Genomic DNA, 26,686 nt, shown 5'->3' with positions numbered 1-26,686 from the left:
TATGTGTTGGGTAAGCAGACTTCAATCTATGTTCAGTAACACTAGCAGATGATGTTCTGAGGATGACCATTGTTTTCCTTTAATTTTATATAGTTCAGAAAGTTCAACTTTCAATGATGCAGGAACACGTCCAAAACCACATGTACAATGGCCACCTGGCCCGATTTTGGATGCCTGAACCACAGTTTTATATCTTGTCAGAACAAAGAACAGACATCAAACATGACTGGTACATTCCTTCAAGGTTTCAAAAGAGACAGAATAGCATGTACGTAGTAAGACAGCACAACATTGGCGTTTGGGAAGAAAACCTCATCTTCAGTAGTACTACCATTAGTGACATAGGAAGGGGAGCCTTTATCTCTACCTTCAAATTTGGACATCCTAAACAATCTGGTGACTGCATTCTTTTTTTTTCAATTGGTTAAAACAGATGGATGTTTGACAGGCCATACGACAGATGGCTCTACTTGGCAGAAAGTTCAAGCCAAACCATGTATAATCCAGGATGACTTATGCATATCACAGAATATGAAAATTTCTTCCATCAAAATGATCAACAAGTACATGAAAATGTACTCAATATGACTAATCATCAGGGAAATAACAATTCAAATAGTGAGATATCACCGCACACCAGTTCGGATGGTGATTTTTTAAAAAGCCATGAGAGAAATGTGAAGATGTTGAGAAAAGGGAAGCCCAATCCCATGTTGGAAGGAATGTAAACTGGTTCTTCCACCATGAAAAATGTTATGAATTTTCCTCAAGAATTTATTTTTAATTTAATAGCATGTTAATGCATAAATTTAGTTTTCATGTATCTGTTTTAATCTGAGAAAGGTTTGCTTTTTGATAAGCAAGATATTGTTCACAAATTTTATTACTTATACTATTACTGTGACTTATTACTAAATTCACCTGAATGTTTTAAAAATTAAAGTATGTTTTTTAAGAGAGAAACTGTTGAACAAAGTAGAAGAAAGAGACAGAGGCAGATAGAGAAGTGTAATAGTTGATCTTTAAACATTTCACCCTGAGTCTTAACCTGCTCTTTCATCCTGTCCAAGGCCTTCTCCCTGTTGTCAAATAATAAAACAACAACTATATGAAAATTTGTTTGTTTTTGTTTTAACACTGAGTTAATTGCCAGGCAGAGAACACATACCAGGTAAGAAATTCAGTGAGTGATTTTCAGAGGAGGAAAAGCAGACATTTCTAAGAACTAAAGAGAGAAAGGGCATACTCCACAATGATTATGGTCATTAAGAAATGAAATGCAGGTGTTTACGGAGTACTGATGACTCCATAGGTCAGTGTGCAAGGCCCCTTGATCAATTGACAGGAAAGAATTTCTAGTTAAATTTGGGTCAGTCAGTCAGTTCAGTTCAGTCGCACAGTCGTGACCGACTCTTTGCGACCCCATGAATTGCAGCACGCCAGGCCTCCCTGTACATCACCAACTCCCGGAGTTCACTCAAACTCATGTCCATCGATTTGGTGATGCCATCCAGTCATCTCATCCTCTGTCGTCCCCTTCTCCTCCTGCCCCTAATCCGTCCCAGCATCAGGGTCTTTTCCAATGAGTCAACTCTTCACATCAGGTGGCCAAAATACTGGAGTTACAGCTATAGCATCAGTCCTTCCAATGAACACACAGGACTGATCTCCTTTAGAAAGGACTTGTTGGATTTCCTTGCAGTCCAAGAGACTCTCAAGGGTCTTCTCCAACACCACAATTCAAAAGCATCAATTCTTCGGTGCTCAGCCTTCTTCACAGCCCAACTCTCACATCCATACATGACCACTGGAAAAACCATAGCCTTCACTAGACGGACCTTTGTTGGCAAATTAATTCCCATCTCTTTCAGAATTCTCCACAGTTTATTGTGATCCACACAGTCAAAGGCTTTGGCATAGTCAATAAAGCTGAAATAGATGTTCTTCTGGAACTCTCTTGCTTTTTCCATCATCCAGCAGATGTTGACAATTTGATCTCTGGTTCCTCTGCCTTTTCTAAAATTAGTTTGAACATCTGGAAGTTCACGGTTCATGTATTGCTGAAGCCTGGCTTGGAGAATTTTGAGCATTACTTTACTAGTGTGTGACATGTGTGCAATTGTGCAGTAGTTTGAGCATTTTTGGCATTGCCTTTCTTTAGGATTGGAATGAAAACTGACCTTTTCCTGTCCTGTGGCCACTGATGAGTTTTCCAAATTTGTTGGCATATTGAGTGTAGCACTTTCACAGCATCATCTTTCAGGATTTGAAATAGCTCAACTGGAATTCCATCACCTCCACTAGCTTTGGTTGTAGTGATGCTTTCTAAGGCCCACTTGACTTCACATTCCAGGATGTCTGGCTCTAGGTGACTAATCACAGCATCGTGATTGTCTGGGTCGTGAAGCTCTTTTTTGTACAGTTTTCTGTGTATTCTTGCCACCTCTTCTTAATATCTTCTGTTTCTATTAGGTCCATACCATTTTTGTCCTTTATTGAGCCCATCTTTCCATGAAATGTTCCCTTGGTATCTCTAATTTTCTTGAAGAGATCTCTAGTCTTTCCCATTCTGTTCTTTTCCTCTATTGTTTTGCATTGATCACTGAGGAAGGCTTTCTTATCTCTTCCTGCTAATCTTGGAACTCTGCATTCAGATGCTTCTATCTTTCCTTTTCTCCTTGGCTTTTCACTTCTCTTCTTTTCACAGCTATTTGTAAGGCCTTGCCAGACAGCCATTTTTCTGTTTTTCATTTTTTTTCCCATGGGGATGTTCTTGATCCCTGTCTCCTGTACAGTGTCACAAACCTCCGCCCATAGTTCATCAGGCATCCTATCTATCAGATCTAGGCCCTTAGATCTATTTCTCACTTCCACTGTATAATCATAAGGGATTTGATTTAGGTCATACCTGAATAGTCTAGTGGTTTTCACAACTTCCTTCAATTTAAGTCTGAATTTGGCAATAAGGAGTTCATGATCTGAGCCACAGTCAGCTCCCGGTCATTTTGGTTGACTGTATAGAGCTTCTCCATCTTTGGCTGCAAAGAATGGGATCAATCTGATATTGGTGTTGACCATCTGGTGATGTCCATGTGTCAAGTCTTCTCTTTTGTTGTTGGAAGAGGATATTTATTATGACCAGTGCATTCTCTTGGCAAATGAAGCCTTTGCCCTGCTTCATTTCCTATTCCAAGTCCAAATTTGCCTGTTACTCCAGGTGTTTCTTGACTTCCTACTTTTGCATTCCAGTCCCCTATAATTAAAAGGACATCTATTTTGGGTGTTAGTTCTAAAAGGTCTTGTAGGTCTTCACAGAACCACTCAACTTCAGCTTTTTCATTGTTACTTGTTGGGGCATAAACTTGGATTATTGTTATATTGAATGGTTTGCCTTGGAAATGAACAGAGATCATTCTGTCATTTTTGAGACTGCATCCAAGTACTGTATTTTGGACTCTTTGTTGACCATGATGGCTACTCTATTTCTTCTAAGGGATTCCTGCCTGCAGTAGTAGATACAATGATCATTTGAGTTAAATTCACCAATTCCAGTCCATTTTTGTTCGCTGATTCCTAGAATGTTGACATTCACTCTTGCCATCTTTTGTTTGACCACTTCCAATTTGCCTTGATTCATGGACCTAACATTCCAGGTTCCTATGCAATATTGCTCTTTACAGCATCGGACCTTGTTTCTATCACCAGTCACATCCACAGCTGGGTATTGTTTTTGCTTTGGCTCTATCCCTTCATTCTTTCTGGAGTTATTTCTCTACTGATCTCCAATAGCATATCGGGCACCTACCAACCTGGAGAGTTCCTCTTTCAGTATCCTATCATTTTGCCTTTTCACACTGTTCATGGGTTTCTCAAGGCAAGAATACTGAAGTGGTTTGCCATTCCTTTCTCCAGTGAACCACATTCTGTCAGGGTTACTTAAATTCATGGTTCTTTAAGAAAATTAGCCTCAGAAGTGTTAAACAGAGAATTAAGTTTTGATTCTCTCCTGGGCAAGTAGTTCTGTAATTTAAAAATTTTCCTTATATACTATCCACCTTCTATACAGAAATTCCCTTAACAACACATAACAATGTAGTTATCCAAGTTCTTTTTCTTCCTTTCTAGAAAGTGGAACAGTGACAGAATCACACATTTTACATAAATCAGCAGAATTAGCTTGGGTGCACATGTATGACATCTTCATTTCCAATATTATTTAGTGGCATTATGTAACAATTGAGGTTATATATTATCAATCAAGATTATAGATTAACCAAATAGAATTTGAAATAGCAAGTTACATATTAAGCTGAGAAATGCACTTTTGAAATTGGACTTACAAAGTCTACATCAGTGCCTTTCATTTCACAAAGTTCATTATCTTTCCTGGGTTTACCCAACAACGGACCTAAGACTTGGCTTAGGCTTGGGTGCTGCAGTTTTCCATTATTCACTCCAAAATTACTCCAGTCACTACATAGCCATTAAGATGATCAATTTGTATATGATTGACTTTTAATAAAGCTATAATAAAGATATCATTAAAGATATATCAAATATTTTTATGGATCCCTTTGTTTTCCTCTCTTTCCTGGTGTCTCAAATGGTAAAGAAACTGTCCATAATGCAGGAGAACCCGGTTCAACCCTTGGGTCAAAAGATCCGCTGTAAAGATCCCCTGGAATACCCACTCCAGTACTCTCCTGGAGAATTCCATGGCCAGAGGAGCCTGGTGGGCTACAGTCCACGGGGTGAAAAAAGTCAGACACAACTGAGCAACTAAGACACACACACAGAGGAAGTGTGTGTCTATTCTATTTTCCAGAATCTTTGAGAATATTCTTCTCTAAATTGGCGTTTCACAGTTATTTTTCTCATATGCAAATGCAGGGAGATTTGATATGAACTGGCAAAATGTGAGTGTTATCCTTTACAAACTGCACACTGGAACTTCAGCTCTTATCCTCAGTGCTAGCCTTCTGTACCTGCCGTATAACAACCTACTGTGCCAATGAGGAAACTGCATGGCCGAGAAGTTACATAATAACTAGGTGGTGTTTGCCTCTATTTAGTTTCAGGCTTTGAAATGATGTCTAATACTGTCTTGCTTAAGAAACAGAACAGTTACAACATGGGGAAAAAATATTTTGTCTTTCTGATATTGGGAGTCCTCTTAGCAGCTTATATTTATGAACCTCTTCCAGATAATGTTGAAGAACAGTGGAAAATAATGCTGTTAAATACTTTTTTAAAAACTTCATCATATTTGGTAAGTGAAAATATTTATTAATCAAGAAAGTCAAGTTTTCGAAGATTCTAGCTTTGTTTCATTTTGTTTTTACAAGTTCTTCATAACCTTGGCTTCCTGTTGTCAAATTCTCTTACTGCTATACAGCTGAATGATCTCAAAGCAAACTGTAACAAGATGACCAAGGAGGCATTCAGGTTGTATTTCTAAAGTGATCTATTCTGCTAACAGTAAAAATGTGTGTGTGTGCATATGTGTGTGACAATCTTGTTTTATTTTTTCTACTCTTGTGTGCTTTTGAGAGAGTAACAGGCAGGAAGGGCAGGGGTCTCCAAATGGAGAAAATAGGCTGCAAGTGTCAGATATTTTTATCTTTCTTAAGTGGCAGGAGGAAACAAACTAGCATATATTTTTCCTTCTCTATACAAATTTTAAAGAAGGTTTCTCTTAAAATACTGTGTTGCCATAATGACACCTGGTCTCACCTGAGGTTAACTATTCGCAAACCTTAAGCTAACCAATGCATTTTTCTTGTGGAAATATTTGTCTTAAGCTATGTTAATGTACTATGCTTTATCCCAGACTCTGTCTTCAAGTTGGTTCCACCTAATGGCTCAGAAACTACTTGACAAACCATTATGTTATACTCAGATATTGTTCCCTTAATCTATGTAAACTAAACTATTTGTATGGTAATCTGCCCTTCTACAAGATTCAAGTCAATCGTTTTATGGCCTGGGATGAATCGGTCTGGTGCCGAGAATATCCCAAAATACATTTTATGGATGAAGGGCCTGGTGCCACTCTGAGTTTTGAGACATTCCTTTCTTTCATTAACAGACTGCTAGTGACTATATAACATTCAGCTGAAGACTAGCAGAGGGTACTCTTTCTGCTCCCTTCTGATGCCTATGTCAGAAGCTTTCTCTATCTCCTTTATATTTTAATAAAACTTTATTACACAAAAGCTCTGAGCGATCAAGCCTCATCTCTGGCCCCGGATTGAATTCTTCTCCTCCGGAGGCCAAGAATTCCGGTGTCTTTTCGTAGGTCGACAACAAGCTTTCACTTTCAGAATTTCATACAAAATTCAGAAGTCATATGCTTGAACTACTCTGTAGTTACCTATGACATTTAAACACTAGTAATGGTTTTGGAACACAGTATATGCTGTAGACATGCAAGTAGGTCCTCATGGTATAGAAAAGCTGACTGTAAATGCCTAATAAAAAACATGAGAGATTTGTTGTTGTTGGCCAGTTGCCCAGTCGTGTCTGACTCTTTGTGACCCCACGAATTGCAGCACACCAAGCTTTTCTGTCCCTCATAATATCCCTAAGTTTGCCCAAGTGTTCAAGATCCGTATAGTCAAGAATGAGACGTTTAGTTGAAGGCAATCAGTTACCACCACTAGATTTGTTATGACTACTTATTTGGAAACCTGATCCAGTTTACTCCTCTAACGTTCTCACTGAAAAATTAGCCTCCTCCCTCTGTCTCTGTCTGTCTGTCTGTCTGTCTGTCTCTCTCTATATAAAAAAGGAATCAGCAAAGATTATTTGGTGGCAGATTGAAAACTGCTAGAGTTCTGACCAGTAGAAACCTTTAATCTCAACATTCATATTTCCAGGAATGGAAAGCTCACTACTGTTCTACGTAGTCCACTTTAGTTTTTAAAAAATAATTTTAAATAAATTTTATTTTTTGAATAGTAATGCACCCATATATTTCAAAAATCAAAACAATATGAAAAAAGTGGACACTAAGAATTCCTGCTTGCATTCTTGTCTCTTTCCATTCTTTTCTCCCAGGCCTTTGGAGAACACCAGTTTTATTAGCTATTGTGATTCTTCCTGGGGTTGCTTTTTACATATGATGCTAATAATAATTAATACGGCAATAAAAACATATTTTTGTCTCCTTTTCATTCTTCCATAAGAAACAACATAACAAATATTCTGTTGGTTTTTTTGCATTTCTCATTAATCATATATCTTACAGATCTTTTCACAACGTCATGTAAAAAGTCCCCTCATTCTTTTACATAATGCAATGGATTCAGTAAGTGTATAAAAATATAGTTCACTTATTCAGCATATTGAGGTGCAAAGTTTTGTTATTTTTAGTATTTTGATATTACAAGCAATAAAATGGTAATACATGAAAAACTTCAAGAGGTTGCATTTTGTCTATGATAAATCCATGAAATGGGATTGCTGAGCCAATTGGAATTTTGTTAATTATTGCAAAGTCTTTCTGTATTATTTTCCACTCCAACCAGCAAAGTATGAGAATATCCATATTCTCTCAATTCTCAACAAAAATAATGTTGTAATTTTTTCTTGACTTTTTTTTTATCAGTTCAGTTCAGTTCAGTCGCTCAGTCCTGTCCAACTCTTTGCGACCCCATGAATCGCAGCACGCCAGGCCTCCCTGTCCATCACCATCTTCTGGAGATCACTCAGACCCATGTCCATCGAGTCCGTGATGCCATCCAGCCATCTCATCCTCTGTCGTCCCCTTCTCCTCCTGCCCCCAATCCCTCCCAGCATCAGAGTCTTTTCCAATGAGTCAACTCTTCGCATGAGGTGGCCAAAGTACTGGAGCTTCAGATTTAGCATCATTCCTTCCAAAGAAATCCCAGGGTTGATCTCCTTCAGAATGGACTGGTTGGATCTCCTTGCAGTCCAAGGGACTCTCAAGAGTCTTCTCCAACACCACACTTCAAAAGCATCAATTCTTTGACACTCAGCCTTCTTCACAGTCCAACTCTCACATCCATACATGACCACAGAAAAAACCACAGCCTTGACTAGACGGACCTTAGTCGACAAAGTAATGTCTCTGCTTTTGAATATACTATCTAGGTTGGTCATAGCTTTTCTTCCAAGGAGTAAGTGTCTTAATGTCATGGCTGCAGTCACCATCTGCAGTGATTTTGGAGCCCAGAAATATAAAGTCTGACACTGTTTCCACTGTTTCCCCATCTATTTCCCATGAAGTGATAGGACCAGATGCCATGATCTTAGTTTTCTGAATGTTGAGCTTTAAGCCAACTTTTTCACTCTCCTCTTTCACTTTCATCAAGAGGCTTTTTAGTTCCTCTTCACTTTCTGCCATAAGGGTGGTGTCATCTGCATATCTGAGGTTATTGATATTTCTCCTGGCAATCTTGATTCCAGCTTGTGTTTTTTCCAGTCCAGCGTTTCTCATGATGTACTCTGCATAGAAGTTAAATAAGCAGGGTGACAATATACAGCCTTGACGTACTCCTTTTCCTATTTGGAACCAGTCTGTTGTTCCATGTCCAGTTCTAACTGTTGATTCCTGACCTGCATACAGATTTCTCAAGAGGCAGGTCAGGTGGTCTGGTATTCCCATCTCTTTCACAATTTTCCACAGTTTATTGGGATCCACACAGTCAAGGGCTTTGGCATAGTCAATAAAGCAGAAATAGATGTTTTTCTGGAACTCTCTTGCTTTTTCCATGATCCAGCGGATGTTGGCAATTTGATCTCTGGTTCCTCTGTCCTTTCTAAAACCAGCTTGAACATCAGGGAGTTCACGGTTCACGTATTGCTGAAGCCTGGCTTGGAGAATTTTGAGCATTACTTTACTAGCATGTGAGATGAGTGCAATTGTGCGGTAGTTTGAGCATTCTTTGGCATTGCCTTTCTTTGGGATTGCAATGAAAACTGACCTTTTCCAGTCCTGTGGCCACTGCTGAGTTTTCCAAATGTGCTGGCATATTGAGTGCAGCACTTTCACAGCATCATCTTTCAGGATTTGAAACAGCTCCACTGGAAATCCATCACCTCCACTAGCTTTGTTCGTAGTGATGCTTTCTAAGGCCCACTTGACTTCACATTCCAAGATGTCTGGCTCTAGATTAGTGATCACATCATCATGATTATCTGGGTCATGAAGATCTTTTTTGTACAGTTCTTCTGTGTATTCTTGCCATCTCTTCTGAATATCTTCTGCTTCTGTTAGGTCCATACCATTTCTGTCCTTTATCGAGCCCATCTTTGCATGAAATGTTCCCTTGGTATCTCTAGTTTTCTTGAAGAGACCTCTAGTCTTTCCCATTCTGTTGTTTTCCTCTATTTCTTTGCATTGATCCCTGAAGAAGGCTTTCTTATCTCTTCTTGCTCTTCTTTGGAAGTCTGCATTCAGATGCTTATATCTTTCCTTTTCTCCTTGGCTTTTCGCCTCTCTTCTTTTCACAGCTATTTTTAAGGCCTCCTAAGACAGCCATTTTGCTTTTTTGCATTTCTTTTCCATGGGGATTGTCTTGATCCCTGTCTCCTGTACAATGTCACGAACCTCATTCCATAGGTCATCAGGCACTCTATCTATCAGATCTAGACCCTTAAATCTTTTTCTCACTTCCACTGTATAATCATAAGGGATTTGATTTAGGTCATACCTGAATGGTCTAGTGATTTTCCCTACTTTCTTCAATTTAAGTCTGAATTTAGTAATAAGGAGTTCATGATCTGAGCCACAGTCAGCTCCCGGTCTTGTTTTTGTTAACTGTATAGAGCTTCTCCATCTTTGGCCGCAAAGAATAGAATCAATCTGATTTTGGTGTTGACCATCTGGTGATGTCCATGTGTAGAGTCTTCTCTTGTGTTGTTGGAAGAAGGTGTTTGCTTGACCAGTGCATTATCCTGGCAAAACTCTGTTAGTCTCTGCCCTGCTTCATTCTGCATTCCAAGGCCAAATTTGCCTGTTACTCCAGGTGTTTCTTGACTTCCTACTTTTGTATTCCAGTCCCCTATAATGAAAAGGACATCTTTTTTCGGTGTTAGTTCTAAAAGGTCTTATAGGTCTTCATAAAACCGTTCAACTTCAGTTTCTTCAGTGTTAATGATAAATTGTATCCTAGTACAGTTTTATTTTGGGTTTCTCTTAGATTCTGCCTAAGAAGCTCAGGAAGCAGAAACTTTGTTTCCCACAGATAGTCCTTTAAGCTGATTCATACTGCTACTGTCTGGTGAGTGTATGCTCCTTGGTTCTTTGTGTCACCACATCAAAGTTTTGGAGTGATGCTACTATTGTGAGACAAGTCTGGGAGTGCTCCAACAAGGCTAAGGAAATAACAAATGTCTTTCTCTTTGTAACTACCAGCTTTGTTTCAGTGTCTGTATGTGCACTAGTGTTCATGATAATGGCTGACATGTGTACTCCATTATGGAAGCAAAATAGTAGTCTAGTTTGTGTGTATCAGGTAGAGCTAGCTAAATAGTTTTTGGAGCCTGGTGCTAAATGAAAACCCGAGAACCCTTGTTCAAAAGGCAGGGAGAAAAAGGCACAAAGATATTTAATCACAAAGCTTTTCCTTTAAAAACATTTATTACTCATGATATATAATATATTTGAGCTTCTCAGGTGGCACAATGGTAAAGAATCTACCTGCCAACACAGCAGATGCAAAAGACAAGGGTTCGATCCATGGGTTGGGAAGATCCCCTGATGTAGGAAATGGAAACCACTTCAGTATTCATGCCTGAAAAATCCCATGGACAGAGGAGCCTAGAGGGCTACAGTTCCGGGGTTGCAAAAGTCAGACACGACTGATCACACACACACAATGTTGAGCTAGGTATGTTTGGGCTTCTCTGGTTGTTCAGCGGTAAAGAATCTGCCTGCCAATGCAGGAGATGTAGTTTGATTTCTGGGTTGGGAAGATCCCCTGAAGGAGGAAATGTCAACCTACTTCAGTATTCTTGCCTGGGAAATCCCATGGACAAAGGAGCCTGGCAGAATACAGTCCATGGGGTCACAAAAATTCAAGCACGACTGAGCAACTAAACAGCAGCAACAAATAATACAGGTAATAGTGAATACATGAATAACAACATATACAAATTACAAAAATATGTGCGTAATTTATGTTACAATGAATAATAATAACATTAATGTAATGCTTTTTATTTATCAAGTCTCTTCTCATTTTTCTATAAAGTTACTCATCAGGTCAACAAGATCTATACTTTTAGCAACTTCATTTTCAATACATATAATTGAAATTGAAACCAATTGCTTATGGCAAACACAAAATCACATTAATTTTTAATAATCTGTATATTTTAGATACTAACTCCTTCTCAGTTATATCATTTATATAATATCTGCTCCCATTCAGTAGACAGACTTTTCATTTTGTTGATAGTTTCCTTCACTGTGCAAAAGCTTTTTAATTTGATGTAGTCCCATTTGTTTATTTTTGTTTTTGTTTCCCTTGTCTGAAGAGACACTTCCAAAAAAATATTGCAGAGACTGATGTCAGAGAGCATATTGCCTATTTTTTAAAGAGTTTTATTGATTCAGGTCTTACATTTATGTTTTTGATATATTTTGAGTATATTTTTTAAATGATGTGATAAGATAGTCCTATTTGCTTCTTAGCATGTAGCTGTCCAGTTTTCCCAACACCATTTATTGAAGAGGCTGTCTTTTCTCCCATTTATTCTTGCCCTTTGTCATAGATTAATTTCCCATATAAGTGTGAGTTTATTTCTGGTCTTGAGATTCTAATCCATTGATGTCTGGATCTGTTTTTTTCCAGTATCACAATTCTAATCCATTGATGTCTCGGTTTGTTTTTTTTTTTCCCCATTATAGTCATTATTTGAACAGTATAGCTTAGTAGTATACTTTGAAATCAGACAGCATGATACCTCTAGCACTGTTCTTTTTTACCAGAATTGTTTGGGTTATTCAGCGTCTTTTGTATTTCCATACAATTTTAGAGTTCTTTATTCTAATTCTATGAAACATGCCATTGGTATTTTGACAGAGATTGCTTTGACTCTGTAGATTGCCTTGGGGAGTATGGTCATTTTTACAGTAATAATATCAATTGTAATTAATAAGCATCGTATATTTGTCTGTTTGTGTCATCTTCAATTTCTTTCCACATGTCTTACAGTTATCCAAGTCCTAGTCCCATTTTGCCCTACACTTCACACTCCCCGGTTGGCCAGTCCAGTTGATCTGAGCACGCACTGACTGCTGCCTACTGTATCTATGGGTCTGAGCATTTAAAATTGTGTCCTTTCATTTATTTCTGATATTGGTAAACTGCAATTTCTCTCTTTTTTTTTTTTTTGATTATTCTTACTGGAGGCTGATCAATTTTATGGGATTTTTTTCCCCAAGGAACAAATCTTTAATTTTCTTTATCTATTTTGATTTTATTGATTTCTGTGTTTTCTTTCCCCTTTATTCTTTCCTTCATACTTTGAGTTTAATATGCTAATCTAACTCTAAATTTGTAGTGGAAGAAGCTTAGATCAGCTCCTTTAGACCTTTCTTCTCCTCTAATAATGCATTTAAAGCTAAGAATTTTCCTTCAGTCAATGCTTTTTCTGCACTCTACAAATTTTAATATGCTATAATTTCATTTCCAATTGCTTAAAAATATTTTTTCAATTTGCCTAGAGGTATCTTTTCCTTGGCCAATAAATTATTTAAGAATATGTTGTTTAATTTCCAAATGTGTAGGGATTCCTCATACACTATTATATTTCCAGTTTTTATTTTACTTATGCTATGGATTGACAACTATTCTGTGTGATCTTAATTTATTTGGCTTGTTGAGATATTTTTCCCCCAAAATTTGTCATGTGGTACATCTTTGTGAAATTTCTTTATGCAGTTGGAAAGAATGTGTATTGTTTTCATTGGGTGGAATGTCCTCAATACATTAATTCTGGTGAGTTGATAGTTTATTCAAATTTTCCATATGCTTACTATTTTTCTATTTGCTTTTTCTATCAATAAATGAGATAAGAATGTCAATTTCCAGCTAATAATTTTGGATTTTTTTGTTTCTCCTTTCAATTTTTCAGTTCTCGATTCCTGCATTGTTAAGCTCTGTTACTGTTTGCACACACATTTTAGTATTGCTGTGTCTTGGAGAATTAGGCTTTTTGTTATTATGATTCCTAATACTGTGTCTTTTTTCAGAAGCCTATATTATAATACAGTCTTGTTATCAGGGTGGCAGGAGATTGATTAAAGAAACCCCCTCAGAAACCAATATCAATGCTGAAGTTCCTTATATTAAATGGCACAGACCAATTAATATAGCCAATCCTCCTATCAGTGGATTTTGTATCTGTAGATTCAACCTGTGTGTGCCTGCTAAGTCACTTGTTATGTCCGACTCTGTGCAACACTATGGACTGTAGACTGCCAGGATCCTCTGTCTGTGGGATTCTCCAGGCAAGAATACTGGAGTGGGTTGCCATGCCCTCCTCTAAGGGATCTTCCCTATCCAAGGGATCAAACTGGCCTCTCCTATGTCTCCTGCATTGGCAGGTTGGTTCTTTACCAAAAGCACCACCTGGGAAGCCTGGATTCAACCCACCGAAGATCACAACCCTAGGATCAGTCAGTTCAGTTCAGTCGCTCAGTCGTGTCCCACTCTTTGTGACCCCATGAATCACAGCACACCAGGCCTCTCTGTCCATCACCAACTCCTGGAGTTCACTCAGACTTGTGTCCATCGAGTCAGTGATGCCATCCAGCCATCTCATCCTTGGTTGTCCCCTTCTTCTCCTGTCCCCAATCCCTCCCTTCATCAAAGTTTTTTCCAATGAATCAACTCTTCACATGAGGTGGCATGGAGGGCCAGTTGTATTTTGCTTTCATAGCATTAACTGTATTAAGATTTTTATTTTATCTTCATTTTAATAAAATTAGAAATGAAAGAAGGTTAAAACAGTGCTTATTCCACCATTTTGTTGTATTTGTCATTCCTTTTGAATTACATATTTGAAAATTGAGTATTTTTGTTCCTTAGAGCCTCAGTCATTCTACACCTTTCGTGAAACAAATGTTGGAGTCTTTTATCTATTGAATTGTTAGTCTATTTCTTACTGCAATCAATTTTTTATATATTTTAAAGACTATCATTTTCATAATTGCAAGTTTATTATTTACATTGTACTTTGACTTTTCAACCACTTTACTAGATTTTTAAAATATTACTGTTAAATTTAACAAAACAATTTATCAATATGCCTTTCGTAGCCTTTAGGTTTTGTTTGGCTTTTAATATGTGTGTGTTGTATATTTTATTAAATTCTTCTTAAGGACTCTTTCCTTTCATTCAACCTCTTGGAGTCTAAAAGGATAAGAATAGCAAACAACCTGTATTTCTCTATCACCATATTTTGTTTTTCTCTAGACTAAGCTTACTTAATCTGACTGAAAGGTTTTCTCTTCAGTTAATCATCCAAACTCTATTTTCCTTTTAAGTTTTAGTTAAAGTAAAAGTTAAAAACCTTTTCCTCACCTTGACAATTATTCCAAAGAATTTTTCCCATATTATTATATCACAATGTACTTTTATAACTTGTCTTTCATTTGACTGTGATTTTTTTCTTTTCTTTTTTATTTTTGAGGATGAATAGTTTGCCTAATTCTACTGGGCATTGACAACAGAATTACATATTCCATATTAATATCTATTGGGTGAGTGTATAAGTGAGGATTAATGTCACTTAGGTTATTCATCCTACAGTAGTAAAGCACCTGGGTTTGTATATCTTCTGGTGGTATAATCATTGATTTTTCTGACAAAAATAAGAGTTTTGGGGTCATATTGAATATTTATACACACCTCTTGACTCAAAACATTTTTTACAGTTAGAGTATATGTGTATTTTTATTTCATTTTAGGCCCTGTTTGCTGAAATATTGGGGCTAAACCATTTCATGGAATCGATGACACTCTTTTCAAGCATTCAAAGTTTTCCACCAACATCAGATGAAAACATAATTGTGAGAGATACAACATTCAATGATATTCCTGTCCGTATATATGTGCCCCAACAGAAGACAAAATCATTAAGAAGAGGCTTGTTTTATATTCATGGTGGTGGCTGGTGTTTGGGTAGTAATGGTAAGGGTGATACATTGGTAGATTCATTTCATATAATGTAAATGATGATTCTCATATTGGGAATTATCAATCCCAATTAAATATCATGCTCTTGCTTCTGAAATTATTTTCAGGAAAGCAACATGAATTAAGTTTTTGAAATCTCAGTCTGAATAAAATGTTATTAACATTCAGAATTTAACACTTTTGTTACAAAAATTAAGAGTTTCTGATCCTACCACCACTCACTGACAGAACCTACAAATTTCGCAGAATGAAGATTAAGCACCTTAGCAAATAAAAACTCTTTTATTCTTTTGAACTCATTAACATATTGCTGGAAATGTCTTATTTATACTTCAAGACTCAAATGATTATTTTCCAAGTTTCTAATGGCCCAATATAGATGTGAAAAAGCTTTCCAATTACTTAATTAAATGTTAAGGTACAGTCAGCTTTCTTGAAATTATCTCCTGCTTAACAGTATAGGACTAAATAATGAGTTGCGTTTTATTATTTTTTTTTCCCTTGAAGAACATTTCTGTTCTTTCCCAGATCAAATTGTACTCCAGAAAAACAGTTTAGTTTTTATGTTGAAAGGAGACATTTAGTACATTTTTGCAAGTATGTTATCACAATGGATAGCACTGTGGATTTAAAGTAGGAAGACGATGTTCAAGGCCCAAGGTCCAGTGTATTGAGAGTATGGTTGGCAAGGGTAAGACACGCCACTGTGCTCTGAAAAGGAAAACTGATCAGGGGCAAGTGAAATAATCACCAGACTTCATGATTCACATTCTACTGACATGTGAATATGTAAACTGATCAACAGGAAGCTAAGTATTAGACTTTTTTCTTTAGGTAATATTTTAAGATACAGGGAAGAAATATAAAGTCATCACAGTAAACTTTATTCTTGACAGTATCATTTTTAAATTCTTATAGTGGTCCAGTATTGTGGTGTTTTACAGACTGGGACCTGGGGACCAGAGTCGACAAAAAGAAAGAGAGAAAAAGAGAGAGCGGTATCTCTCGGGTTATGTGGAAAACCAGTAAAGCCCATGCACAGGACTTGTACCACTCACGAAGGCACAGGGCATCCTCTCAAGGAGGTCTTGAAAGCCCAGTGGAGAAAGTGAGCTCAGTAGGCTTCCACGCTCCAAAGAGAATGAAGACAGAAAGAAGGACGTGGGGGACCCAAGTCTCTAGTAGAACAAGGGTACTTCATTAGCAGAAATGCATGCTTATATATCTTCAATAAAATGATTACTCAGCCATTACAAAGAATGAAATTCTACCAGTTGCAACAAAATGGATAGTCTAATACATACAAGGTCACTGAAAGAATAGTCTAATACATACAAGGTAGTATAGTCTAATACATAAAAGGTCAGCGAAAGGAATCCAAGCAGGTGCCCTTTCCCATGATCTCAGTCCTGATAACTGCATGCAGCTCTACTCTTTCCTGTATTCCAGGAACTGAGAAGGAACAGTGAGTCCTTGAGAAATGGCACATAAAAGGAAAATGCAACATATTGGATCCCTTAAAGTTGAACGTCCCCTGACAGTCCAGTATTTTTTCTTTTATTTCAGATTATTATACCTATGACCTTCTGTCAAGATGGACAGCAGATAGACTTGATGCAGTTGTCATATCAACCAAGTAAGAGCTGTGTTATTTGATTTTAGGCCATATGCCTTACATAGCAATATGCACACAACTATATAGAGTGTCTTATTATGGCAAAAATTAATCTGTGCCTCTGATGACATTGACTATGGACAGAGAAACCTAATGTCAGAATCTGTCCAGTCCAGCAGTGGAGAGAAAAGGCATACACCATATTTGAAGAAGGAACAGAGGTCAGAAAGGAAAGATGTTGTTCAAGTGAAGTTAGCCAAAAGTATCACATGGATTTAACTACTACCTCTGGATCTTTCCCTATAATTAGCAGGATATTAAGGAAATTTTGGAGCCAGAGGATTGGGGTTGACTGTCAGCTCTGCAGATTGGTAACTGTGTGATATTTTAAAGGATATTGAACTCTAAGTATTAGTGATTTGCATATCTCATCATTGATGTGGGGACTACATATTATAATACATATAACAGTGCTTAGAAAGGTGCCTAGAAGTTAGTAATCCATTGATATTACCCATATTTACCATGAAAGTAAGACAAAACCTATCTCAAAGTCCATTCTAATACACACTTTAGAAAGAGTAGGAAAAGGGTTTAAATTTTCTATAGAACACACTCTCTGTGAGAACCTTCTTAAACATAAACTTCAGAAAATTCAGTTAATGAACTAATGGAATAATTATCATATTAAATTGATATATTTTGATAAAATAACAGTAATTCTAGAGAAACAAGTAATAATAATGATTTTTTTTTTAAAAAAAGGTAGAACATTTACCAAAAATAATCACTCTGCAAATACGTTTTTCTGGGAAAGGTAGCAGCTAGTAAGTTTTTCCCCAAGACTGACCAAATTTAACAATTGGACGTTACATTTTGATTATAAAAAGGGCAATATTTAGAGATTCTTAGTCAAATTTTATGATTGGGAAAAACATGTTTCCAACAAATATGTTGGTAAAAGCAAAATTTTACTTTTGATTTTGGGTCAAGAGTCCAGGAAAACCAATGGTTATAGCACAGGGAACTCTGCTCAATATTCTATTATAAACTATATAGAAAGGAATCTGAAGAACAATGAATATATGTATATGTGTAATGGAATCATTTGCTGTACACTTGAAACTAACACAACAGTGTTAATCAAATATAAGCCGATATAAAGTAAAAATTAAATAAAAAATTTTAAATGATAAGAAAATCAATGATTAAGAAAGCATTGTTTTCCTACCTACAGCTACAGACTAGCCCCAAAGTACCATTTTCCAGTTCAATTTGAAGATGTGTACACTGCATTAAAATGGTTTTTAGACCCCCAAATTCTTGAAAGCTATGGTGTAGATCCTGGAAGAATCGGTATCTCTGGAGACAGTGCTGGAGGGAATTTAGCTGCAGCAGTGGCACAGCAGGTAAGATGCTCAGCATTTTCACTTATTGTATTTTCTTATTTTCATTTACTAATTTTTGACTCATACATCAGGATTATAAATATAATTTGTCACTAATTTTATTTTACTTATTTAGGGAACATTAAGAATAATTTCATACTTTGATACTTCTTTATATATAAAATGCTAAAACAATTTCCTATATAGTTCACTGGCATTTTTCATGAGAGAAAATCAATAAAGGGTAACTAAAAGTATAATTAAGAAATCAGAATATTGTATGTAATCTAAGTATATTCATGACATATGTTCAGAATATTGTATATTATAATATAATTTAATATGTGTATATATGCTTGGCAGAAAGAAATATAGGTCATCACTGAGAGAAGTCAACATAATCCTAGGTTCCAGTTTATTCTTAAAACTGATTTTTTTTGTTAGTAATCAACAGAGAGTTGAAGGTAAGCAGATATACAAAGAGGAAAATAAAAACAAATCAACAGGAAAAAATATCACTCAGATTCAGATATTGTTATTGTTAAAAAAATGTTTTAGTAGAATCTGTTTAAAATAAATAAAAGTGTATTTTAAAATTTGGAAATATGCTCATGAAAGAAGCTATAAAAACTAATATAAGATATTTGAAAAATAAACAAAATTTCAATAAATAAAAATATTACCCATAAAAATTAGGCTTTCAATGTAGTTGTTTTAAGATTTTATACATTTTGAGCAATTTTAGATTCATATAAAAATTGAGGAGAAGATGAGGAATTTACAATCTACCCTCTGCCACACATTCATAGACTCTTTCATTATCAACAACCCCACCCAGAGTGGCACATTTACTACAGTTAATGAACTGGTATTTACACATTATAATCCTCCAAAGTCCATAGTTTATATTAGGGTTCATTCTAGGTTTTACTATGTAGAAGTGTTAACATACTGACTGCAATACAGCAATATAGAAATTGGAAGAGAGATTAGAAAATTGTTTGTAATATTGAACAGAGAGATTAAAAGATAGAAAATACAAAATAATGAGAATTCATTAAATATATGGTAAAAAGACTAATATGAATATATCCTTCTAATCTGAGGACAAAATGATGACTTTTTTTAGAAATAAAATTCCAGAAAATTCACAATTCAATATACTCTCCCTTTGGATTTTAAAGAGGATTGTTTCAGGCGGAAGGAAATTAACCACTGAGGGAGGATCAAAAAGGTAGGAAAAAATAAAGAGAAGGAAAAAGGGTAAATATATTCACAAACTAAAATGAAAATGAATATGACTCTATAAAATAATTATATTGTGTCCTGTGATATAAAAATAGAAATAAATTAATATGAAAAATAATAATTACCTATGCATAGAAAGGCTAATTAAAATTTTGAATTATTCCAATAACTTTATATTCTGTAAGAAGGTAATAAAGAAATAATTAATATTCAGTACAGTTCAGTTCAGTTCAGTCACTCAGTCGTGTCCGACTCTGAGACCCCATGAGACAGCACGCTAGGCCTCCCTGTCCATCACCAAATCCCAGAGTTCACTCAAACTCATGTCTATTGAGTCGGTGATGCCATCCAGCCATCTTCACATTGATAAAGTAATGAATTGTATGTTTATCCTTAGTGGACATATAAAAAAATTTTATAAAAATGTACCAATAAAATGATATCACAGGAAAACTGAATAATAAAAAATTTTTCAAAGAATACAAAAGGGGAAAGGAATAATAGAATAGATGAGATAAATAGAATGCACAATAATACATAAATTATGAATTTAAACCAAAAAATTAATAAATATTTTGATATAGATGTATTAAAAATTCTGGTAGAATACAAAAATGGAAAAATAAAATTTTAAACTCCAACAGAAGTTGTATGAATCAGTTCAGTTCAGTCGCTAAGTCGTGTCCAACTCTTTGCGACCCCATGAATTGCAGAACGCCAGGCCTCCCTGTCCATCACTAACTCCCAGAGTTCACTCAGACTCACGTCCATCGAGTCCGTGATGCTATCCAGCCATCTCATCCACTGTCGTCCCCTTCTCCTCCTGCCCCCAATCCCTCCCAGCATCAGAGTCTTTACCAATGAGTCAACTCTTCGCATGAGGTGGCCAGAGTACTGGAGTTTCAGCTTTAGCATCATTCCTTCCAAAGAAATACCAGGGCTGATCTCCTTTAGAATGAACTGGTGGGATCTCCTTGCAGTCCAAGGGACCCTCAAGAGTCTTTTCCAACACCACACTTCAAAAGCATCAATTCTTCGGCACTCAGCCTTCTTCACAGTCCAACTCTCACATCCATACATGACCACAGGAAAAACCATAGCCTTGACTAGATGGACCTTAGTCGGCAAAGTAATGTCTCTGCTTTTGAATATGCTATCTAGATTGGTCATAACTTTTCTTCCAAGGAGTAAGTGTCTTTTAATTTCATGGCTGCAGTCACCATCTGCAGTGATTTTGGAGCCCCCAAAAATAAAGTCTGACACTGCTTCCACTGTTTCCCCATCTATTTCCCATGAAGTGATGGGACCAGATGCCATGATCTTAGTTTTCTGAATGTTGAGCTTTAAGCCAACTTTTTCACTCTCCTCCTTCACTTTCATCAAGAGGCTTTTTAGTTCCTCTTCACTTTCTGCCATAAGGGTGGTGTCATCTGCATATCTGAGGTTATTGATGTTTCTCCCAGCAATCTTGATTCCAGCTTGTGTTTCTTCCAGTCCAGCGTTTCTCATGATGTACTCTGCATAGAAGTTAAATAAGCAGGGTGACAATATGCAGCCTTGACGGACTCCTTTTCCTATTTGGAACCAGTCTGTTGTTCCATGTCCAGTTCTAACTGTTGCTTCCTGACCTGCATACAGGTTTCTCAAGAGGCAGGTCAGGTGGTCTGGTATTCCCATCTCTCTCAGAATTTTCCACAGTTTATTGTGATCCACACAGTCAAGGGCTTTGGCATAGTCAATAAAGCAGAAATAGATGTTTTTCTGGAACTCTCTTGCTTTTTCCATGATCCAGTGGATGTTGGCAATTTGATCTCTGGTTCCTCTGCCTTTTCTAAAACCAGCTTGAACATCAGGGAGTTCACGGTTCACGTATTGCTGAAGCCTGGCTTGGAGAATTTTGAGCATTACTTTACTAGCATGTGAGATGAGTGCAATTGTGCAGTAGTTTGAGCATTCTTTGGCATTGCCTTTCTTTAGGACTGGAATGAAAACTGCCCTTTTCCAGTCCTGTGGCCACTGCTGAGTTTTCCAAATTTGCTGGCATATTGAATGCAGCACTTTCACAGCATCATCTTTCAGGATTTGAAACAGCTCAACTGGAATTCCATCACCTCCACTAGCTTTGTTCATAGTGATGCTTTCTAAGGCCCACTTGACTTCACATTCCAGGATGTCTGGCTCTAGATGAGTGATCACACCATCGTGATTATCTTGGTCATGAGGATTTTTTTTTGTATAGTTTTTCTGTGTATTCTTGCCACCTCTTCTTAATATCTTCTGCTTCTGTTAGGTCCATACCATTTCTGTCCTTTATCGAGCCCATCTTTGCATGAAATGTTCCCTTGGTATCTTAGGATGTTTTAAAACACAGATAAGATAGTAAAATATATGTCAAGCAAATACTGATCAGTATACTTATTTTATAATCATATTAAATAATCTTAGAGGAAAAAAACTATTCCTGGAATTAACATGCAACATTCCAAAGTATAATTCCATTTAATGGAAGATGAAAAAAAAATCCACATTCATTTACATGCAATTAATCACAGTCTGAAAACACAGAGCAAAGCTGATAGGAAATAAAGGAAAATGAACAAGTTAATAGTGAAATTGGAAGAATTTTGCTAATCTCTTTCAGTAATAGAACAGCATGGTTGATAAATTAAAACAATGAACATAAAATACTAAACAGAAGAATGTACATTTCTTTGAAACACACAAAATATTGTTCTTAATCAGACACATATACAGGGTTATAAACCAACTCTCAAACAATTCAAAGAACTGAAATCAAATAGACCCCTGCTATTCATAGCATAGTATGTGGACTAGCAGTATCAGCAGCATCTGGGCACTTATTGGAGATAGAGAATCACTGGTCTTACCACAGATGTCCTGAATAACACTATGCATATGTAACAAGAATTCCAAGTGATTCTAAGTATGCACAATAAAATTTGAGAAATCAAATTATTTTGATTATATCTCTGTCCACAGTTAGCATAATGCTTTGAACTACTAATAAAATATCAAGAGAAAACTCTGTATGTTTTGAAAGTAAGATGCTCATTCCTAATTAATCCAAGTGCAAAAGAAGAAATCATAATGAAAATGTGAAAATATTTGACCAGCATTATAATAGATATACATTATACTGTGAAACACAGATATATCAACACCAGAGGAAAATATAAAGCCTTAACTAAATATAAAAAAAGTTGTGAAAATTAACAGTTCAGTATCCATTTCATGAAATTAAAAAAGAAAAGAATGTCTAAAAAATAAAAACAAAGACAAAATAAAAAGGGATAAGAGATAGATGAGAGCATAAAAATGAAATTAAAAATAAACACAATAAGATCAGCAAAGTCAACAGAAATGGTTTCTTGAAAAAAGCAATATAGTTGATTAGTCTGGGTGAGACAAACCAAAAATAAAAACATGATGAGAATCTTAATAAGTTAATATAAGGAAGAAAAGAAGACTATAGCTATATATCTTACAGATATTAAAAATACAATAGTATACTTTGAACACCTTTACAGCAATGCATTCAAATTTACATGAAATAGAAATATTCACCATAAAAAGAACTGACTCTAGGGGAAATATGAAACAGTTCATTTCAGTTCAGTCGCTCAGTCGTGTCTGACTCTTTGTGACCCCATGAATCGCAGCACGCCAGGCCTCCCTGTCCATCACCATCTTCTGGAGATCACTCAGACCCACGTCCATCGAGTCCGTGATGCCATCCAGCCATCTCATCCTCGGTCATCCCTTTCTCCTCCTGCCCCCAATCCCTCCCAGCATCAGAGTCTTTTCCAATGAGTCAACTCTTCGCATGAGGTGGCCGAAGTACTGGAGATTCAGCTTTAGCATCATTCCTTCCAAAGCAATCCCAGGGTTGATCTCCTTCAGAAGGGACTGGTTGGATCTCCTTGCAGTCCAAGGGACTCTCAAGAGTCTTCTCCAACACTGCAGTCCAAAAGCATCAATTCTTTGGCTCTCAGCCTTCTTCACAGTCCAAATCTCACATCCATACATGACCACAGGAAAAACCATAGCCTTGACTAGATGGACCTTAGTCGGCAAAGTAAAGTCTCTGCTTTTGAATATGTTATCTAGGTTGGTCATAACTTTTCTTCCAAGGAGTAAGTGTCTTTTAATTTCATGGCTGTAGTCACCATCTACAGTGATTTTGGAGCCCCCAAAATAAAGTCTGACACTGCTTCCACTGTTTCCCCATCTATTTCCCATGAAGTGATGGGACCAGATGCCATGATCTTAGTTTTCTGAATGTTGAGCTTTAAGCCAACTTTTTCACTCTCCTCTTTCACTTTCATCAAGAGGCTTTTTAGCTCCTCTTCACTTTCTGCCATAAGGGTGGTGTCATCTGCATATCTGAGGTTATTGATGTTTCTCCCAGCAATCTTGATTCCAGCTTGTGTTTCTTCCAGTCCAGCGTTTCTCATGATGTACTCTGCCTATAAGTTAAATAAGCAGGGTGACAATATACAGCCTTGACGTACTCCTTTTCCTATTTGGAACCAGTCTGTTGTTCCATGTCCAGTTCTAACTGTTGCTTCCTGACCTGCATACAGATTTCTCAAGAGGCAGGTTGTATATTATTATCATAAAATAAACTAAGTGGTCATTTTTATATTTTTACACACACACACTCCAAAATAAAATAGTTTTAAAGACAAACTCTGAGAAGTATTTTTAATAGAAATATCTACTAAAAACAAATTCTGAAAGTTGCAAAAGTTGCATTTTGGGAGGCTGATGTATCTTGATTTGTAACCTGACAAGGTCAATTTGAGAAGGAAAAATGATAAACATCTACATTTGTGAACACAGATGCAAAATCCTGAACTAAAATACTATTCAAAAAATTAAACAACACTTTAAATGGTTAGTATTTCATGACTATTTTGAGTTCATTCTAGTAGATTGTGATAGGTTTAACATTAAAATACCTTTAATACAATTCTCCAAATTAATAATTTAAAGAAGAAAATAATGATTATCTTAATAAAACTAAATTGTTCAAAGATAATATCCAGAATCTATAAATATGAAAAAATTAGGAAACAGTGAATAGAAATGAATCTCCTTAATTTGAAAAAGTATGTATACAAAATCACTTAGAAGAAACATCATACTTAATAGGTAAGTCATAAAAGTTTTCTCTTGAAAATTGGATACACACTACCTGTACCCAGTTGTACCTGAAATCCTGGCCAGTGCTCTGAATGATAAGCAAGTGATACTATTTTTCGGTGTGCTAATCAGTTTGATTCTTCCTGAGTATGTCATTGCTTCAGGCACATACAAGATAAAGTTGGTTCTGAAAATTTTAACTTACCAAACATAACTATGCAGTACACTAGATACAAATTTTATGACTGATAAAATGATCAGTTTGTTCCAGTAACAGAAGCACATTGCAGGAAAATTAGCTTTGAAGAAAACTATAGAATTCTGTTTCTGGATGAAGATGGGGACTATATTTAGAAAAGCACAAAAATTCAAATTTTATTCAAACTATTAAGTTTAAATATTAAATTTGAGTAATAAGTTAAAATATCAAATAAGTTCAAATATTAAAAACCTAATAGTTCTGTATAATTTAAACTTATCCAGAATCAAGCATCTCTTTAAAACTCAAGCTATTTCCTTCCCATCTCAATTCTTGCTAACATATTTAGATATTTAAAATAATTCTAATAATAGAAAAATATGTTAATCACTCAGTCGTGTCTGACTCTTTGTGACCCCATGGACTGTAGCCTGCCAGGCTCCTCTGTCCATGGAATTCTCCAGGCAAGAATACTGGAGTGGATAACCATTCCCTTATCCAGGGTATTTTCCCTATCCAGGGTTTGAATCTAAGTCTCCAGCATTGCAGGTGGATTCCTTACCATCTGAGCCACCAGGGAAGCTCAATAATAGAAAAGAGAAGATCAAGTACATGATTATAAACTTATAGAACCTCAGATTATAAATCCAGGCTCCATAAGTATGAAATTACATTTAGTAAAAGATTCTCTTTTAAAAAAAATGATTCTATTCCACAGTCTATGAGGAGGATATGAATTAATTTTGCTTTGAAAATTAAAACAGATTAAATTTATGAACATCTAATATACAGGGAGGCCTGGCATGCTGGACTTCTTGAGTTTGCAAAGAGTCAGACATAACTGAGTGACTGAACTAAACTGAACTGAATACTAAAATTTACTTGATATTAAGATTTTTATTTTTTATCAAAATATGTTATTGGATTATATTTTTAAGAACCTTAATAATACATTGTTTTAACATGGTTAATTTTTTCATTAAAAAGACTTATTAAAACAATACATTATAATTTTTTTCAGCTCTTAGAAGACCCAGATATCAAGATCAAGCTCAAGGTTCAATCTTTAATATATCCTGCCCTTCAGAATTTTGATTTCAATTTACCATCATATAGAGAAAATGCACATTATCCAGTTCTGTCGAAATCACTCATGGTCAGATTCTGGAGTGAATATTTTACTACAGATAGATCACTTAAGAAAGCAATGCTTTCCAACCAACACATTCCTCTGGAATCAAGCTATCTGTTCAAATTTGTTAATTGGAGTTCTTTGCTCCCTGAGAAGTTTAAGAAAGGTCACATTTATAAGACTCCAACTCATGGTAGTTCAGAGCTAGCTAAAAAATATCCAGGGATTCTAGATGTGAAAGCATCACCATTGCTAGCTGATGACAGCAAGTTGCATGGTTTACCCCTGACCTATGTCATCACTTGTCAATATGATGTCTTAAGAGATGATGGACTCATGTATGTTACTCGACTTCAGAATTCTGGAGTTCGAGTGATCCATAACCACATAGAGGGTGCATTCCATGGAACACTTTATTTTCTTTTTACTAAAGTTGGTTATAGAGCAGCCAATCAGTATATTAACTGGCTACATGAAAACCTGTAATAAAAATCTGATTAATATAGAAAAAGGTAAGCCCCAGAATTTCAGGAAAAAAGGACAAACACCAAGAGTATTCACATTAGGAATATGTGTTTTATAGACATATAAACGTATTATAGACGTATAGTCTTTCTAAATCTGCATGTAGGTAAGTGTTATTGTCAAGGAATGATTTTTATAGGTTAGTCTCAGAGTAATTCATTCACTTTTGTTTCTCACAGTGTATTGGATTTTATTTTTCACTTTTAGCTATCATTTTCAAGCATCTAGTTTCCTTACATT

The 26,686-nt window shown here is 36.0% G+C and overlaps 1 protein-coding gene across 1 annotated transcript; it reads left to right on the top strand.

Annotated features, from left to right (window-relative positions):
- The first annotated feature begins 5,131 nt into the window (after positions 1 to 5,131).
- On the top strand, positions 5,132 to 26,407 carry LOC128056036 (arylacetamide deacetylase). Its single transcript, XM_052648688.1, has 5 exons — positions 5,132 to 5,269; positions 14,945 to 15,167; positions 16,740 to 16,809; positions 18,026 to 18,197; positions 25,811 to 26,407. The coding sequence occupies exons 1-5, from the start codon at positions 5,132 to 5,134 to the stop codon at positions 26,405 to 26,407; spliced, it is 1,200 nt and encodes a 399-aa protein (XP_052504648.1).
- The last annotated feature ends 279 nt before the right edge of the window (positions 26,408 to 26,686 follow it).

The sequence above is a fragment of the Budorcas taxicolor genome, chromosome 1 (genome assembly GCF_023091745.1).
Source record: "Budorcas taxicolor isolate Tak-1 chromosome 1, Takin1.1, whole genome shotgun sequence".
NCBI classification, from domain to species: domain Eukaryota; kingdom Metazoa; phylum Chordata; class Mammalia; order Artiodactyla; family Bovidae; genus Budorcas; species Budorcas taxicolor.
The sequence above is the reverse complement of the archived record's forward strand: the minus strand, read 5'-3'. Positions and strand labels throughout refer to the sequence as shown.